This window comes from Trichechus manatus, unplaced genomic scaffold (genome assembly GCF_000243295.1).
Source record: "Trichechus manatus latirostris isolate Lorelei unplaced genomic scaffold, TriManLat1.0 scaffold00007, whole genome shotgun sequence".
NCBI classification, from domain to species: Eukaryota; Metazoa; Chordata; class Mammalia; order Sirenia; family Trichechidae; genus Trichechus; species Trichechus manatus.
In genome coordinates, this window is record NW_004443943.1 from 30199843 (window position 1) to 30219284 (window position 19442).

At 50.5% G+C, this 19442-nt stretch overlaps 1 protein-coding gene across 3 annotated transcripts in view; it reads right to left on the reverse strand.

Annotated features, from left to right (window-relative positions):
- SH3PXD2A (SH3 and PX domains 2A) overlaps positions 1–19442 on the reverse strand; it is a 265189-nt gene that overhangs the window by 121691 nt on the left and 124056 nt on the right. For all 3 annotated transcript variants that reach the window (XM_023741172.1, XM_004370109.2, XM_023741164.1), the window contains exon 5: positions 10995–11086. In XM_023741172.1, the coding sequence (XP_023596940.1) occupies positions 10995–11086 (92 nt within the window). The remainder of the gene's footprint in view (positions 1–10994; positions 11087–19442) is intronic.

Genomic DNA, 19442 nt, shown 5'->3' on the forward strand with positions numbered 1-19442 from the left:
ATGGTTTAAGGAGATATGTACATGTGCCAAGTTGACAAGGGGTGGACTGTGATGGTTAAGATTGTGTGTCAACTTGGCTGGGCCATGATTCTCCGTGTTTTAATATAATCACTCCCATGATTGAATATACTGTGAGTAGCCAATCAGATGAAAGGGATTCTCCTTGGGGGTGTGGCCCGCATCTGTATATAAGCCGACGTTCTGGCTTTTTGCTCTCTCTGGATCCTGCGGCTGCTTCCTGTCGTCTCATCTCCTGTTCTTGGGACTTGAGCTGTCAGCTTATCTGCCGAACCTGGGATTCGTCGATCTGCACAGACTGTGAGTGGGAGCCCTGCTCTCCGACCTTCCTATCTTGGGCTTGCCAGCTTCTCCAGCTGTGTGACTTGGGAGAGGCCTCTACCCTGATCCACGGACTTGGGACGTTCTAGCCTCTACAATCACGTGAGCTGTTTCCTTGATATAATCTCTCTATACATACATATATTTATACACTTTACTGGTTTTGCTTCTCTAGAGAACCCAGCCTAAGACAGACATGTTGTCAGGAGGGACCAGCCCCTGGAGAAGGACATTATGGTTGGTAAAGTACAGGGTCAGTGAAAAAGAGGAAGACCCTCAACGAGATGGATTGACACGGTGGCTGCAACAATAGGCTTAAGTATAACAACGATTGTGAGCATGTCGCAGGACTGGGCAGTGTTTTGTTCTGTAGTACACAGAGTCACTATGAGTCGGAACTGACTCAATGGCACCTAACCACAACAACAACCTGGCTGGCTCCAGCGGGAAACCATGAGCTGGGAGGGGGTGGCAGGAGCAAGAGGAGACCCTGGGCTCCTGCTTGTCCACAGCCATGTACTATGGGCCCACTATGGGCCACTAGTGCCAGGCACTGGGTGCCAAGCCACGTAAGATGAGGTTGGTCCCTGCCAGCCACAAGCTCCCAGGCCAGTGGGCTGTTAGCAGGCCTGACCAGCAGAATGATGCATGTGTGACAAGAGGGAGGCATACCCAAACTCACCCTGGTGTCAGTTTCCCCTCTGTGACACAGGCGACCAAATGCCAGTGTGCCCATCTGCTCAGGGGCTGCGCTGAGAGCAGAGAGCTGCAGCGGTCAGATGGCAGAGGGAGGCTGCACCCACCCCTGGTCTGTAAAGGGCAGGTCTACAGTTTCCAAGGGTGGGTGAAGCGGTGTGGGGAGGAGTGATGTGGAGCCTCTCCTGCTGCACCTCCCGACCCTCTTCCCCACCTGGGGCTGCCGGAATAACCAGTAGCAAACACTGTGCTTTGGGAAGTGCTGGCTAAGGTGTCACCCTCACAACAACCCTCAGAGGCAGGCAATGTCCTTACTCCCACTCTCTAGGTAAGGAACTGAGGCCCAGAGAGGAGAAGTGACTTGCCTGGGGCAAGGGCAGAGCTAGACTCTGGACCCAGGGTGTCTAACTCCAGAGAGGTTTGAGGGCTTGTCACCTCCATATTCTACCACCTTGAGAGTGCACAGTACAATTCAGGATCCTGCTAAGCAGCCCTGACTGTGTTAGGGCTCAGTGGGCCCATCAACCAACACTGATAGGTGCCAGGTCTGGGGGAGCAGAGATGTGGGTCCTGTGGTGGGGAGGGACCCACAAACAGATCACTGTGGTGTGGCCAGTGCAACTCCGAGGCTACCAGCCTGCCAGTTTTAGGGAGGGCTTTCTGGAAAAGCACCTCGCCTCAGCTGAGCCTGAGGGCTGAGGAGGACTCCTTCCAGGGCGGGTGGGGAGGGGCATGCCCCCGGTGGAGGGAATAGCAAGGGTCTGGACATGTAGGCTCACAACCCAGGCTGCACTCCTGCTATCAGCACCTAATCATGAGGCTGGAGGGGGCAGGACACAGGGCACTCAGACACCCCGCTGGGCTGGACTTCACCCTGATGTCCAGATACTCCTCCAATAGGAACGTGATTCACCCCGGAGCGGGGAGTAGGGGGCATCTGAGGACAGGATCTTAGGGTTCCCAGAGCTTCCTATGAGAACATTTACATTTATGGTTTCAATTGGATGAGAATTTGAAATGACATAGCAAGGCATTCTCTGTGTCATGTGGCTGGCCACGCTGTGAGCCCTGCCTGCAGCCAGGGCCTGCCTGTGGCTCGCATTTGCCAGCCCTGACTCCATGGGAGGGAGGGCTGCTATGGTGCAATGGAAGCAAGGCCAGGTGACACCCAGCTCCCAGACCCGGCAGCCATGCAGGGGATTCTTAGGAGCTCAAATAGAGTCTAGAGAGGGGGACTGGGTCAGCAGGGGTGGCCCCAAGGACACTGCACTGGCACTTAGGCCATTGCAGGATAGCTACCTCAGCTCTGCAGGGGATGCGCGGGCACATCTTCCAGCCAGCCATGATTTATCCTGCACTGAATCCCCTTTAGCTTCAAGGGTGCGTCTTCATCTGCCCCCTCCAGGATTTGGTGACCAAGGGTCTCCCTGCCCAAGCCAGCCCCATGGCTCACCCAAAATTCACACAGGGGATGCTAAGAGGCTCTATCACCAGCTTCCCTTGCCTGCCCCTGCCCACGGCCCTCTCATTCCTGGGTGATGTGCTCGGGGTGGGGGGACTGGTGCTCAGTTCACACAGGTCAGGGCAGGAAGGGGGGGCCTGACAGGACAGCACCAGGCTTCCAAGGCAGGCCCACTTGGGTTCAAGTCCTGTCTCCCTGTGGAGTAAAGAATTTAACTTTACCCAAAGAATTTGATCTTTGTCCTAGGTTCCTGAGAGATAATAAGAGATAACCTCTTATGTTACAGAGTAGAACTGCTCCATAGGGTTTTCTTGGCTATAATCTTTACAAAAAGAGATCACCAGGTCTTTTCTTCCATGGAGCCTCTGGGTGGTTTTGAACCAACAACCTTTAGGTTAGTAGCTGATCTCATACTTCTGGTGCTACCCCAAAAACCCAACCTACTGCTGTCGAGTCGATTACAACTCATAGTGACCCTACAGGACAGGGTAGAATAGTCCCACAGGGTTTCCAAGGATTGGCTGGTGGGTTCAAACTGCTGACCTTCCGGTTAGCAGCTGAACTCTTAACCACTACGCCGCCACCACGGCTCAGCTCCTTTAAAACCTTGGAATTTCCCCAGTAATTGAAGTGTCTTTCTTGAGGCTTCCAGATCACACCCGAGGGTTTATGCTAATGAAGTGGGAGGTGGCCAGGACAGAAAAACAACCTAGGGTTATCAGCCGACCTCAGGGAGGGAGCTGTGATTCAATCAATCATGTCTACATAATAACCTACCAACCAACCCGTTGCTGTCGAGTTGATTCCGACTCATAGCGACCCCAGAGGACAGAGAAGAACTGCCCCATAGGGTTTCCAAGGAGTGGCTGATGGATTCAAACTGCTGGCCTTTTGGTTAGCAGCTGAGCTCTTAACCACTGGGTCACCAGGGCTCCAGCACCATGTAATCTGGGCACCAGAAGCTCCATGGACTTCCTGGTGAGTGAAAGACATTGGTGCAAGTGGGAGGGTTGCTATTGTGTGCTGTCGAGTGGATTCCAACTCATAGTGACCCTACAGGACAGAGTAGAACTACCCAATAGGGTTTCCTAGGCTATAACCTTTACGGGAGCAGACTGCCAGGTCTTTTCTCCTGTGGCGCTGCTAGCGGATTCGAACTGCCGATGGTTCAGTTAGCAGCCAAGTGCTTAACCATTGCGCCACCAGGGCTCCTCTCATGGGAGGATGGTGCATCCCTTTTTGGGACTGGAAGATTCTCGTTGGGAACCCTCCAAGACCTTGCCCTATGAGGCTCTTCATTTGTATCCTTTTTGCTGTGATAAAGCTGTAATCGTAAGCACAGAGCCTTCATGAGTTCCATGAGTCATTCTGGCGAATTATTAAACCCATGAGAGCCAGCAGGTCAGAAGCTAGGGGAGCTGGGGACCTGAGTTTACTGTTGGTATCCTGAGGGGGCAGAGGGGACCCTTGAATTTGTACCCAGCTGGTCAGAAGTGAGGAGGAGCCCTGGGGACCCTTGAGCTTATAGCTGGCAATCTGAAGGGGCAGTGGGGAAAACCCCAAATTTGTAGCCAGCAGGTCAGAAGTGAGGGTGTCATGGGGACTCCCAAGTCTGCGGCTGGCGCCTGAGGTCTTGGGCCGGCCTGGCAGTCTGCAGGACTGTGCCCTTTAACTTGTGAGGTGTGACCTAGCTCCGGGTGGTTAGGGTCAGAGTAAGAAGTGCTGCGTGTGCCGCGGGTGTTAGGACAGCAGTTGTGAACTGGATTGAACTGACCTGCCTGATCCTTACAGTTTGGTGTTAGAAGTGGGACTTTGGGGTTTTCACACACTCCCCTACTTCTTGGCCATGTAAGCTGGGGCAAGCCTTCTAACTGCTGGGGCTTTGTTTCCCCCATCTGTTAAATGGGGACAATGCCCATTTCCTGGAGGCAGCCCAAGATTTAAATGGGATACTGCTATGTACAGCACAGAGGAATGGTCAGTGAGGCAAATACCCTCATTTTCCTTTCTGCTTTCCCATCAACATGCTCACATGCATGAACACACACACACAGATTTAACGGTTCGCTTTCCAAGAACACACCATCCCCAAAAGGAAAAGAAATGTCAAAGGGGCCGGGGTTTGTTTCCATCTACCCTGGCTGGGGTGCGGTAGGGTGGGGTGGGGGCTGCTGCCCAGGAGGCTGCAAAACCTTAGGAGCCATGAGCTGAGGGATGGGATAGAGCGGTGGTTAAAAGCTGAAGTCTGGAGCCAACCTGCCTGTTTGGGCCATGGCTGTCCCACCTGCCAGCTGAGTGACCTTTAGGGAGTACTTCAACTCTCTGAGCCTTGGTCTCTGTCAAATCATGTCACAGTCACACCTACCATGTGAGACTATAGCAAAGACTAGGTGAGATCAATCTTCATTCAACGGCTATTCCTGAGCTTTGGACCAGCCACTGCGCCAGGCGCTGGAGACAGCGTGAACAGAACACACACAAGTCCCTAGTCTCCTGGAGCCTGGTTCCAGTGAGAAAACAAGTCACGTGTGAGATGGTGCTAAGTTCTGTGAGGAAAGATGAAACTGGGAAGGGGAGGACAGCAAGCTCCAGAGGAGGAGGTAAGGATGTTAACCAGGGAGGTCAGTGAGGGAAGCCCCCACTGTATCTGAGGAAAGACTTGAAGGAACAGACCAAGGGGCTCTCGTGGGGAGAGGGTACATGTTCCAGGCAGAGGGAAGAGCCAGTGCACAGGCCCCAAGTTGGGACCCTGGCTGGGGAGTTGGAGAATCAGTAGGTAGGGCAGTGTGGCTGGAGTACAGCAGGCCAGGCAGTGGCAGGAGGCACCATCCGAGGTGGGGGGTGGGGCAGGCTGAGTATGGCCTTTGCTCTGAGTGACATGGAGCCACTGGAGGATTCTGAGCAGGAGAGACATGACCTGACGTATATCTGAAAGTGGTCATTCCTACTGCTGTGTTGAAAATAACCCATAGCGGGGCCAGGGCAGGAGCAGGGAGGCCAGTTAGGAGGCCACAGCACTGATTCAGGTGAGAGATGATGACGGCCTGGCCCGGTATAGGAGCAGGGGAGATGGTGAGACACGGTCAGAGTCAGGTATGTCCTGAAGGTAGCACCCACAGGATTTGCTGACGAGTTGGATGGTGGGGTGTGAAGGAAAGAGATGAATCTAGACTAGGCCGGGGTCCAGGGCCTGAGTGAGGTACCCCAAGGAGAGCTCAGCATTGTTCCTGCATAGTTAGCAATTGCCTCAGCCCATGTTAGTAGTTAGAGGAAGGACAGAGCCAGCCAGCAGCCTTCCTCAGAGTGGCTGCATGAGACCACCATGGCTGCCCTGAGCCAAGCCCATCAAAGGTGTCTACAGACAAGATCCTCTCTGTGCTGGGCCAATGATCTTGAGGAGCAGCCGCGGCAGTCTAGAGATCAGCCTGCTCCCACAGAAGCCAGGGCCTAGGATCAAAGCTGAGGGGCCCGGCCTGCTGCCTGCCTCCCCCATCAAGGTTGGGCTGCCTCAGACCTTGTCTCTCCCTGCAAGATAGAAAAGGAACACCATCTCCTCCACCTCAGCCGCATGAATTCTCGAAGGCCCCTGCAGCAGCACACTTGAAAGAGCCCAGGGGTTATCTGTAAAATTCCAATTAAATCCACAGGCTTTGATAATTTGATAAGCCACTCTTGCCCCAGAGTCAAAATATGCTGTTACTTGATCCCATGTTTATGTTCAGGATGGAGGGAGGAGAGGCTGATGGTGGCCTGGGAAGGTGCAAGCAGCCCACGGGGAGGGAGCTGCTGGGCCCCGGCTAACATATGGCCAGCCTGTTGGCCACGGGTCACACACAGGGTCTGGGCTCCTTTATGGTGAGCACATTCTGCAGGGGCACAGGTCTCTCTCGGCAGGTCCTGAAGGCGCAGCAGCAATGGCTGGGCCGAGGAAGGAAGCCCTTCAGAACTGTCCGGCCACAGTTGACCCCACGTCCCGAGCCTCAGGTCTGCCATGGGGCCAGAGGGATTCCTGTTCTCAGACCCATCTCTTGCCAGACCAGCTGTGAACCAGCCCAGGTGGCCAGTACCACCTCAAGAAGGAGGCAGATATTCATAAAAAAATTAAACACAGAACTACCATATGACATAGTAATTCCACTACTAGGTATATACCCAAAAGAATTGAAAGCAATGACTCAAACAGATACGTGTACACCAATGTTCATTGCAGCATTATTCACAATAGCCAAAATATGGAAACTACCCAAGAGTCCACCAACAGATGAACGGATGAACAAAATGTGGTATATACATACAAGGGAATATTACTCAGCCACAGAAAAGAACGAAGTTCTGATACATGCTACAACATGGGTGAACCTGGAAACCATTATGCCAAGTGAAAGAAGTCAGATACAAAAGGAGACATACTGTATGATCCCACTTTTATGAAAAATCCAGAAAAAGCAAATTATTAGAGACAGAAAGTAGATTAGTGGTTACCAGGGGCTGGGGGAGGGTGAGATGGGAGCTAATGCTCAATGGATACTGAGCCTCTTTCAGGGGTGAGGAAAGAGTTTTGGAAATAGATAGTGGTGATAGCTGTACAACATTGTGAATTAATGCTACTGAATCACATACTTAAAGAAGCTAAAACTGAAAATTTTGTTGCATATATTTTCCCTCCCATGCAACAGCCAGGCTGTGGTCTTCAGGGGTGCAGTGTGCACTGTTCTACAACCTTCCAGGAACAAAAGTTTTGAGCACCTACTATGTGCCAATAGCATCTCGCCAGAGCTCTATATAGGTTATCTCAGTAAACCCTCCTGACTACCCCAAGAGTTTGGTGTTATCTCGTTTTAGGGATGGGCAAACAGAAATGCAGAGAGATGGAGCAAATGGTCAGAGGTCACAGAGCCTTAAGGGGCAGGGTCTGACCCCAAAGCACTGCCCCTCAAGCTCTGCCACACTGCCTCGCCGAGGCACAACTGTCTCCCTGAGCCTGGTTACCGCCACTCCCTGAGGGCCTTCTGGAAGTAGCACAAGGCTAACCTGTTGCCATTAGCGCACGAGCTGTCACATGGGTTAGGACTAATTTATTTAGCTGACTGGCAGAGAGCAAGGTTTGGAGGCATGGTTCATAGGCAGGGTCAGTTGATCTTGTGACGATTCACCTGCTACTCCAACCACAAGCAATGATCCCTTTCCCCCACCTGTGGGGCACATCATCACATGTGGTCCCAGCGACAACCCACCTACAGAGGAGCACCCCTCCCCCGCGTAGGGAAAGAGAGTGGGAGGCACTGAGAGTTCAGCACAGAGGGGAGTGGCAGGGCCAGGTGTGAACCCAGGCCCGCTGCTTCCTTCATCTGCCCTGGGAGGTGGAGAAGGAAGGGGTGGGAGCACAGAGAGGGGAGCACAGAAAAGAGACACTGACTCACAGTCCTGGTCCTCCCAAAATCAGGAGGCAGGCAGGAGGAGTTAAAAGAGTACGGGTTTTCTGTTTGGAGCCAGAAAGTTCTGGGTTCAAGTCCCAGCAGCAGCTGTCAGCTTCCATTTCCTTATCTGTAACGTGGGGGTAAGAATGCATAAATCCTGGTGCAAACCTTTCTCGGGAACCCGACACATAGCAGGTACAGTGAGAACATGTGTCTCCTTCTGATGAGAACAAATATTTGTATTTCATTTTGTGGTTTACAAAACTCGTTCCCAGACCTCATCTCACCCGAGTTTCATACATTGATCTTGGTTGGAGGTAGCAACACCAAAAAACCAAACCCCTTGTCATTGAGTCGCCTCCGACTCATAGCAACCCTATAGGACACAGTAGAACTGTCACATAGGGTTTCCAAGCAGTGGCTGGTGGATTCGAACTGCTGCCCTTTTGGTTAGCAGACAAGCTCTTAACCACTGTGCCGCCGCGGCTATGGAGGTAGCAATAGCAGGGATTAATTACTATTTGCTTCTTACAGATGAGGAAACAGAGGCTTAGGGGAGCTATGCGAGTGATCCCTTGGAGTTATGCAGCTAGGAAACAATGGAGTTGGGACTTGAACTCAAGACTTTGCATCCTATACCATCACAGTACTCTGCATTGTGAACCAAGTCACTGTTGAGTTTCTGATGGCTTGTGGCTTTTGCTTGTTAAGTCTGTGGTAGCCAGCAAGGGAGATGGCCTTTGTCAGGGCAGGTGAGCCTCTGCCCTGGGTGATGCTTCTTCCTCCCTCAAATGGTGCAGGCCATTTCAGGCTCTTAGTCTTACAGCATGGTTGAAAAGAAAGGGGCCCCTGTAGGCAGGACGGCCATGTATGGGTGTGCAGGCTGTGTACTCTACAACTCTGCTGGCACCATTTACAGAGAGTAGATTATGAATGGCACCCTGGGAGCTGGGCAACGTGGCATTCCTGTCTTCAGGCTTTCTCCTCCCCATCATCAGGTGGTCCCCTGCTTCTCCCCACTGTTCCCAGATATATCCTCTGTCCCATTCTTACCCTTTCCTCTGTGGTACCCACACCATCTGCCTCTCTTGCGACCACCCTGGTACTTACAAGATTTCAAGGGAACAGATACAGGAGTGAAGTGATCAGTGAGCATCCTCTTCAGTCCTCTCCCCTACCCAACACCCCTACCTGGCTGCTTTCTTCCACCATTACCTCCTGGGTGGAAACTGGATTCTCTCTCTTGAGAACCTATACTGTGGAATGCAGGTGACAGAATCCCTCTGAGCAAGAGAGGTGGCCACTAGGATGGAGTTTGGTCACGTGTGAGAAGTCAGTATGGCTGGGCAGAACATTTTAACCCACTAGGCCCAGAGTCTCCTGGTGCCAGAGAGAAAAAAGACCTTCTTGGTTCCACATTTCTCTCTAAAGTTAGATCATGTGATCTGACATGCAAACATCAGACAGCACTGGGCCTCTAGGAATCAAATACTCAGGTTCAAAGTTTCCTGCATCTTGCTTACTCAACAAACTGCATGACTTTGGGAAAATCACCTAATCACACTGGACCTCAATTTCCTCCTCTATTAACAGGGCTACTAATGTCTATCATAAAATGCCATCGATAAAAGGCATTTGGCAAACGCTCCATACACCTTCATTGTTATTTTTAAATTTCATTTTTATTGCACTCTAGGTGAAGGTTTACAGAACAAATAGTTTCTTATTAAACAGTCAGTACACATATTGTTTTATGACTTTGGTTAACAACCCCACCACATGTCAACACTCTCCCTTCTCAACCTTGGAGGACCTTTTTTTTTTGGTGAAAATATACATAGCCAAAGATACACCATTTCAAAAATTTCTACATATACAATTCAGTGACATCAATTACATTCTTCCAGTTGTGCTGCTATTCTCACTATCCTTTTCCAAATTATTCCATCACCATTGTCTTCAACTCACTGTCCCCTAGGCTTCCCATCAAAACGTTTGAGTTGCTGTTGTCAATTTGATCTCACATTGATAATTCTTTTTTTTTTTTGTACTTTAGATGAAGGTTTACAGAACAAAGTAGTTTCTCATTAAACAGTTAGTACACATATTGCCCTATGACAATGGTTAACAACCCCACGACATGCCAACGCTGTCCTTACTCAAACTTGGGTTCCCTATCATCAGCTTTCCAGTCCCCTCCTGCCTTCTAGTCCTTGTCCCTGGACTGCTGTGCCTCATTAGACCTGTTTTGTTTTATAGGGCTGTCCAATCCCCAGCTGAACGGTGAACCTCGGGAGTGACTTCACCACTGAGCTAAAAGGGTGTCCGGGGGTCATACTCTCGGGGTTTCTCCAGTCTCTCTCAGGCCAGCAAATCTGGTCTTTTTTTGTGAGTTAGAATTTTGTTCTGTATCCTTCTCCAGCTCTGTCCAGAACTCTCTGTTGTGATCCCGGTCAGAGCAGTCAGTGGTGGTAGCCGGGCACCATCTAGCTGTACTGGACTCAGTCTGGTGGAGGCCTTGGTAGCTGTGGTCCATCAGTCCTTTGGACTAATCTTTTACTTGTATCCTGTTCTTCACTGTTATTTTTAATGACCATTATAGAATCTATTGTAACAGCCTGGGACACCTGAGTTATTCTGCGAGTAACCTTTCAGTCTGGGCAGCACGTGTCCTCCTATATCTGTATTTCTGCAGGGAGCTTTGTAGCATTAACCATTAAGACCAATGGCTGCTAACCTTGGACATCTGAACAGCATATCCATTATATTTCCTGTTATCTCATCTGCTGCTTATAATAACCCCATGAGCTAGAAAGAGTTTGCAGGGAAACCTGCTCCTCAAATGTAGACACTCTCACTCGCCAGCTCTGGGGTGAGGGGAAATAAAGAGCAAGCTTTGGTTTGGCAGTAGGATTTTGGGGAATAAGGGTCCACTATGCCTTTGGCCCATCTTTCCTTAGCCTGGTTGGCCTTGACAGTGCTCCTTCTACCTGTGTCCCCACATTCCCAGCCTCTCCAGGCTGGTCTCAGCTTTGGCCCACACCTCTCAAGCACACAGAAGAGGCCTAAGTTCTACTTACTCTTTTGGGGGGTTGACGTCCTCTGGTCGGGCCTCAAAGAACCGAAAGACCTCATCACACTGTGAAATGTGGGGAGGCAGCCGGACAAGTGCCTGTGGAAAGATAGGAAGAAAGAACATTAGGCCTGATGAGGCTGGGAATAGGAAAATCAAAAGTAAGGTCAACTCAGGTCAACAGTGATGGGAGAGGATTAAAGGCTGTGCGGTGGAAAACATAGCCAACTACCTACCCACCCAAACAATCAGCCAACTAATCAACAAATTAAACACCTCTCCGTCCGTCCGTCCATCCATCCATCCATCCAATCAATTAACAAATCAGCCAACTAACCAACCAGCCAATTAATCAACTAACTAACTAACCAGCTGTTATGGATTGCATTGTGTCCCCCTAAAATATGCATCCACTTGGTTTAGGCTATGATTCCCAGTATTGTGTGGTTGTCCTCCATTTTGTGATTGATGTAATTTTCCTATGCATTGTAAACCCTAATCTCTACCTGTGGTTAATGAGGCTAGGTTGGGTTATGTTAAAGAGGATTAGGGTGGGATGTAACACCCTTACTCAGGTCACATCCCTGATCCAATGTAAAGGGAGTTTCCCTGGGGTGTGGCCTGCATCACCTTTTATCTTACAAGAGATATAAAAGACAGAAGGCAGCAGAGTGTGTCCTTTGGACCTGGGGTTCCTGCACAGTGAAGCTCCTCACCCGGGAAGACTGATGACAAGGACCTTTCCCCCAGAGCTGACCAAGGAAGAGAGTCTTCTTCTGGAGTTGGCGCCCTGAATTCAGACTTCTGGCCTACTGGACTGTGAGAGAACGGACTTCTGTTTGTTGAAGCCATCTACTTGTGGTCCGTTATGTTATAGCATCATTAGATAACCAAGACAGAATTTGGAACCAGGAGTGGGGTGCTGCTCTAACAGATACCTAAAATGTGGAAGTGGTTTTGGAACTGTGAAAGGATAGAGGACTCAGAGGGAAATGAGGAAAGCTGTTACACTGGAGATGTAACAGATGGCAAGAAGCAGCTGCAGAGAACCAGCAGCAGTAGACCCAGGAGTCCAGCCAACCCACTGAGCAAGAGAGCTGAGTGTCTTCCATCTAAAGTTTACTGGAAGAGTGGAGTGCCTCCAGGTACTTATTGGTGGAGCTACAGAGCTTTGGAACACTTGCCCCAGCAGGGCAGACGTGGGCAGAGAGGCCAAGAAACCAGGAAGCAGAAGATGAAGAGACAAGAAACACAGGAAACTGAGCTGCCTCAGTCTCAAAGGGTATGACCACGACCTCTGGAGTCTCAAAGGGTAGAGTCACAGCTTCTGGTGTTTCTAATGACAAGTTGATAACTGCTACCAAGGAAAAGAACAGGGTGTTACGACAGAGTTTAATAGGATTTAGGAAGATTGGGGATGAGTTTTTTAAGAAGGCATCTTTGAAGCTCAGTTCCAAAGGATGGGTAGGAATTAACTGGTCAAAGTGGAGTGGGAAGATCAAGCATGGTGATGCCAGGAGCTGAATGAAGGTTAATGTGGTTAGAATGTACAGAGCAAGGGACAGGGGGCATGGGAAGTGGGCAGGAGCCAGATTTAGGCCAAGGTGAGGATGCCTGAAGTGTAGACTGAAGGGGTGTGGAAAGCTTCTTAGAAGAGTGGGAATGAAGTGGGCTAGAGGGGTTTGCAGGATTTGATCAGGCAGAGAGAAGTGGTGGGCATCCTATGAAGATAATAGTCAAGGCAAGAGTGTGGGCCAGCTGTGAGCTTGTCATCCAAGGAGAGTTGAGAGTGAGGGATTAGGGTGGGACGATGGGGAACTTTGTGAAATGGCAGAGTTCATGTTACATACCAGCACATCCTCCACACCTAGCAGACAGGACACATGGGATCCCTGACATGGCCCAATCCAACAATCCTAGATGTAGGGTTAGGCCAGGTGTAACACAGCTTCCTGGGTCCCTCAATTCAGTATAAGGAGAAAATGCTGGGGCCAGGAATGATCCCTGGGTCCAAATTGATGACAGAAGTTATTGCCAAAGCAAGGGAACCAAGGGATGTTCCAACCACCCTAAGAGCCAGGAGAAGAAAGAGGAAAACTTGGTACTGAAGGAATCCACAAACACGGGAATGTGGGGAATTGCTGGTAAGGAGCCTCTTGGTCAGTTGGACAGGAGCCTCACAGACCCATGTCTCCCTCATCTCTAGGTGAAACTGACCGGATCCAGTGACTCCCATGTGCCCAGCGTGGTGGGTCCTCTCACGTTTGTAGTCACTTGGAATCCTCATGATGGTCCTCGTGAGGGCAGGATTACTGTCCTCATGTCACAGATGAGGAAACGGAGGCTAAGAGAGGCCACTTGGCCTTCCCATAGGCACCCATCAAGGGTAGAAAAGACCCCACTAGAATGCAGCTCCTTGTGGTCAGGGGTTTCAGTCTGTGTTGTTGGCTTCTGCATCTCCAGCTCCTAAAACAGTGCCTGGCACAGAGCAGACACTCCATAGATATTTGTTTGAATGAATGAATAAGGCTTTTAGTGTACCTTTGTGTACACTTTAGTGTACATTTTAGTCCAATGTCCAAAAGCAGTAGGACATAATAACGGGTAAAAAAAACAAATGTGGTCTAGGGTTCCATCAATAGAGTTATAATGTGGAGGAAGAGGGAAGTGATAGTTTTAATTCTTCTCTGCACTGGCCAGACAATAACTCAAGTGTGGCATTTAGTACTAAGCACCCACCACGAAGGCCCTTCATGATACCAAACCCATATCAGGGCAAGATGGCACAGGACAAGACAAGACCAAGACAGACCAGATAAGACAGCACTATGCAACTCCCAGCCTTTCCTTCTAGAACCCGTGGCTTTCCAGGGGTCTCTAACATATCACGTCCCATGAACAACCAAGAAGCAGAAAATAAAAGAAATGAACATTTAATGAGCAACTACCATGTGTCAGGCACTGTACTAGTCCCCTTCGCTCATACATCCATCTGACAGGCTTTTCAGTGCGCCTGACAGAGGGCTGTGCTGTGGTGTTACAGGGATGAGCAAGGCAAAGCTCCTGCCCTCCCAAGAGCACATTCTAATGATATGTCACCTCATCTCACCCTGGAGGTAGATACCATTGCCTCCATCTACAATAGGGACACTGAGGTTGTTGAGGTGGAATCCATGACTAAGGTAAGTGGCAGGATCCAAGCCCCATGCTCAGAAGGTAGGAGTGAGTGGAACTTGCCCCCAAAGTGCTCAAGTCGTCTTTGAGCATGTATGGTATGTGCTGTTTCCTCCTCAGGAAGGGCAAAAGGAAAACTGGGGAAGGAGAGGGAGAGAAGGAGGGAGGAAAGAAGACAGAGGAGGAGGAGGAGGAAGAGAGGAAGTCAGGCATGTGTAAGCAATGTGTAGAGTCAGCGGAGGAGGACTCCTGGGGGAAGACTGAGGTTTCAGGAGGGAACACCGATGGGGGTCAGGATGGATGGGAGGCCGTAGGCAGCCCATCACCAGGGTTCCAGGCAGTGTGCAGACAGTCACTGCCAGGGCGAGCTCCCTGAAAGAGAGGCGAGGGGATGAAGGGCAGGCTTCCAGCCAGGGCCAGGGAGCTGGTCCTCCCAGCTCAGCGCTGCCACCCACCCCAGGCACAGACCCTGGGCCGGGCCACTGCTTACCATGCAGCCAGCAGTGAACAGAGGGGCTCTTCATGCTGACAGAGACGGGCATTCTGGGGGCAGAGGATGCGAGGGCTGGGAGGGCCTCAGACAAAGAGGTCTTTTGGTCGAACAACCGCAGCATCTTTATTAAACAGGGAGCCCCAAAGGGGAGCCGCCTTGAAGGCTCGTCCTGATTTCAGGCTGACAAGAGGCTCTCAGCGCAAAGCAGCTTCCATCAGAGCTGACGCCAAAGCCTAGTTCTGGCCAAAATCATTTGGCAGAAGAGCCAGGTGCTGAGCAGTCAGTCCCAGAGGCCTGGGCCGGCGGCAAAGGCCAGAGCCGGGAACCCCCAAACCCAGCCATCCTGAGAAGAGCAGGGTAGGGGCAAGATGCATGTCTTTTCTAGGGCACTGCTCCCTGGCTCAAGTCTAAAATTCTGCCATTAGACATTCATGATGTATGGCATGAGGTGGTTAAGCCAGGGTCTCAGGGCTGGCCAGGCAGATATGAGTTTGAGTCTTGGCTTTGCCACTCACTGGCTGTGTGATGCCAGGCAAGTTACCTCCCCTCTCTGAGCCCAGCATAGTGGGTTTGATACGGCCCCTACCTAACTGTTGAGAGAATAAACATAAGATCATGAATGTAAGGAGCCTATCACAGTGCCTGGGACAGAGTAAACACTTAGTAAATATTAGTTGTTACATTATTGTTGTCATTATTCTTTAGGTAAAAGCCATGATGTATGCTAGAAAGAGCACTCGAATGGGAGTCAGGAGAACTCAATTCTAGTTCCAATTCTGCCACTATACACTTGCTGTGTGACTTTGGTCTGCTCACTTCACCTCTCTGGTTGCATTTCTTCTAGGATAAAATAGACTAGCTCTAGAATTCCAAAGTATATCTCACGGAACATCTGCCCCATGAGGTAAGATGAATTCTCTGGGCAGTTTGGAATGGTGCCTGACAGATCTCCCCATCCTGGCCTTGGAGATCACTATGTTCATTAGCATAGCAAAGGCTCTGAGAAGTCCTGCAGCAAAGAAACCTGTAGGGCTTTGTCTGGGCTAACGTTTATTAATAACAATGACATCTTGGGGGATTGACTCATTTAATCATCACATCAACCAAGAGAAGGGTACAACTAGGATTCCAATTTTACAGAAGAAAATAAAGCACAGAGAGGTTAAATAATTCTCCAAGATCACAAAACTACTAAGAAGCAAAGTTTTGAATAGGCTGTCTGAGTCCAGAACCTATGCTTTGTCTGATCTAGCACTCTCTACTGTCTCCGGCATTACCCACATGTGCTTGACCACAGAACTGCTTTCCAAACTTCTAGTGACATCCCATGGAATGTAAACCCCTTGCCATCAAGTTGATTCCAACTTATAGTGACCCTATAGGACAGAGTAGAACTGCCCCATAGGGTTTCCAAGGCTGCAAATCTTTACCACTTCTTTCTCCCACAGAGCAGCTGGTGGGTTTGAACTGCCGTCCTTTCGGTTAGCAGCTGAGCACTTTAACAACTGTACCACTAGGGCTTTCTTTCATGGAACATACTTGGAGCAAATCCAGACTAGAGACATTGTGGAATTTTTTCCAACTCCATAGTCTGTGGCTGTACTACTGCAAACACCACTGGTTTGTCTGATCTATCCGTCCAACTGAGCCTTTCTAACGAGGCTCCACCTCAGGTCCTGAAGACCCCAGCGTTGGAGAAGGGGTAGAATGAGCAGGACCTCACAGCCCTCAGCATTCAGATCTGAGAGCAGATCTGGAGGAACAGGTCAAGAGAAAGGGCCCGGGGCACTGGGTGCCCAGGGCCTAGGGAAGAGGTGCCTGGTAAAGAGGCACTAAAGAGCCATTCAGCTTTTACCATCAGCCAGTCCTACCAGTATCCCCCCTTCTCCAGCCCTAAACTGCCCTCAAGGCTCCAGTTTCTGTCCCCAAGACCATATCCTGGGGGCCTGTGCTGGGCTACCACTTAGCACCCAAGTATCATCATCCTGTTTGGCATAGAATGAGACAAGTTAGGGGGTGGCTGTATTGTGTGTCTCTGAGACCTCCACCCAGATGCACTCGGCACAAGCCTGGTCTTTGCAAAGTACAAGGGGCGTGAGAGGGCCCCAGGCAGACGGTGGTCAGACCCTCTGCTTCAAAACCAATCACCCTCTACAAAGCCCACCACTCTGGGTAATGTCTGTCCCGGGACAAAAAGCAAAGTTCTACATCAGGCAAAACAACCATGGGTGTCCCACTCTTTACATGGGATCAAGCATTTCCCCCCTTTTTAGCCAGGTCATTTTAGTTTCTAATCAGAGGAAACCTTATAGGTAAAAGCCCAGCTGCTCTGGGGTGGCGGGGGGGGGGGGCGGTTAGGATGGGGCATGGGGGTGCCGGAGCCCCAGTTTGGCCTCCTGCTGTGTCTCCACCCCACCCCTGAGGCATGCCTCTGCCCTGCTCAAACTGTTCTCCCTAGATCATCATTTAGAAAGCTGGGGCCTCACTGAACGTCCATAAATCAGGGTATTTCAAACACGAGGTTCTCTTTAAAGGATCTAAGCAGAGAATCTTTTTTGAAATGTAAATAGTCTCTAATTCGCTGTCACAGTTTAAGCCATTTCACAAGTCTCCTAGTCCTTAGGGCCTGGGGAATGTGTCACTCTGGGGGGCGAGTGGGGAGTTTCATCTGCTTGTGATCTTCTCCTCTTGTCATCAGACATTGGCTGGACACCCTTGGGGCCAGGCTTCCTGCTGGTTAGTGAGGCTATGGCCCTCCAGGTGCTCCCAGCCCGCGGAGGAGATGGAGGCGTAGAAAATTACACTCCTGCAAAAGGTAAATGTGCAGAGCAGAGGGCTGTGCAAAGTTCTCTGGGGAGCAGATGAGCAGGGGTGGTCAGCCTTCCCGGGGAGTTGGAGGCTTCTAGGAGGGGGCAGCGCGGGCGAGGCTAGGTGGGAGTGGCTACAAGTCTGCTGGGCTGGACTGCACGGCTGTGAAGAGAGGTTGGAGCACTGGATGCCTCTCACAGAGCCTTGGTGGTTATGTGCCAACATTCTTGTGGGCAATGGAGCTACTCTGTGCCAATATTCTTGTGGGCAATGGGGCTACTCCGAGGACCTTTACAAAACTCCTTTTCCTGGTTCTGTCTGGGCCAAAGGAGATGGAGAGACTCTACTGACTGGGTTCCCCCAGAGTACCAGACCACTCGGCATAAACCAATCAGCCTTGGCTCTCGGCCTCGGTCTCCCCCATCAGAAACACTACTGGCCCAGGCTCAGAATGAGGACTACAAGAACAAGGTTACCCTCCCCACATCATCACTGCATGTGCCAGGAAGCCCTGAAGGAGTCTGTTTTGGTTCCAACATGAACTTTTCCCTTTATTAAGGTGAGAGCCAATATTGAGTCATGATGGAAAAATCCCACAGTAGAAGACAGAACATCTGGGCATTAACTCCACAACCATGTAATAGCCTCAGTTTTCCAATCTGGGAAGTGGGGATGAAAATAAGTGGGTCTAGGAGATGCAGAGGAGGAGGGGGCAGGAGATCCTTACCCCTTCAGTGCTGACCCCCTTGCTGGGCTCAGACCGCCTACCCCTAGTGCGACTGCACGCAGTCCTTGATCCCTATCACAAAGAAAGTCATTGATCCCTGAAAGCAAGTCTGTCATGGACAGCAGAATAATAGAAACAAGCTCAGCTATTTGGGCAACAGAAAAAAAAAAAAAAATTCTAGTCACACCTACCAGGAAGTGGAGGCTTGTATAAATGTCATTAACTTGGCAAACGGGTGAATTGATCATTCTCAAACACTCCCTTTTACCCCCCGGGGATATTTATTTTATTCCCTGGACAAACACTGCAAACATGTATTTCACACACAGGAACACCGTAAATGGAGTCACTAATAAAAACTGCTAACCCGAGCCCTACAGTTTAGCGCATGATTGTTAGGAAAATGAAAGCCTTCAACTTGTCGAGGCCACAGAACCATTAAATATGAACCGCATAACCATGTTGCCCATTAAATTAATTTATGGAGTTAAAGAAATGCCTTTGCAACCCTCTTGATAGACACCCGGCCCTCAAGTGCCACATAAAACAATCACCCAGGCTGGCGCTCAGTAAATTTTCCATGACGCTCATCCAATCTGCTCCATATATGTTTAAAACGAGCACTGAGATTTGGACTGTGAGACTGCCATCAGGCAGAGGGACTGGCTAGCCGGGGAGGCAGGGAGCCTGAAGTCTGGGGAGGTCCACCGAGTGCTCAGACTTTCCACATCTGAGTCCTCATGGAGGAGCTGGCTGCTCCGTGTGCAAAGCCAGTTTCACAATTTTGGATGTGTTTGAACCCCACCAGATCCCAGCCTCGGACCCACGTTTGTCTGTGCAGTCCAAGGAAGGAGATGTTGGCAAGCCAAGCAGAGCTGGAGATGCAGAGCATTGTAAATAAAGACGGGAGAGACTCCCAGCAGAGTGTGTTCAAGGGCAAGTATAGAGAAGGACAGGGCTGGCCATGGCACACTGGCGTGGACACCAGCGTGGACTGCTGCGTGGCCCTGGCTGGGAGGTTGGCTGTAGCTGGCAGTGATGCTGAGTGGCTTGCACATGGTACTGGCCCTGAAGCTGGCTGTTGGGTGGCAGTGTCACCGAGTGAAATGTTGCATGCTGAGTGGCCATGGATTCGACTCTTTGGTGGCAGAGTGTGAAATGCAATGCTGGGTGGTAGTGGCCATGGACCACCGCTGGCTCATCCAAGGTCAGCCGGTTTCTCAGACAACTGGATCACAGATCACAGAGTTTCT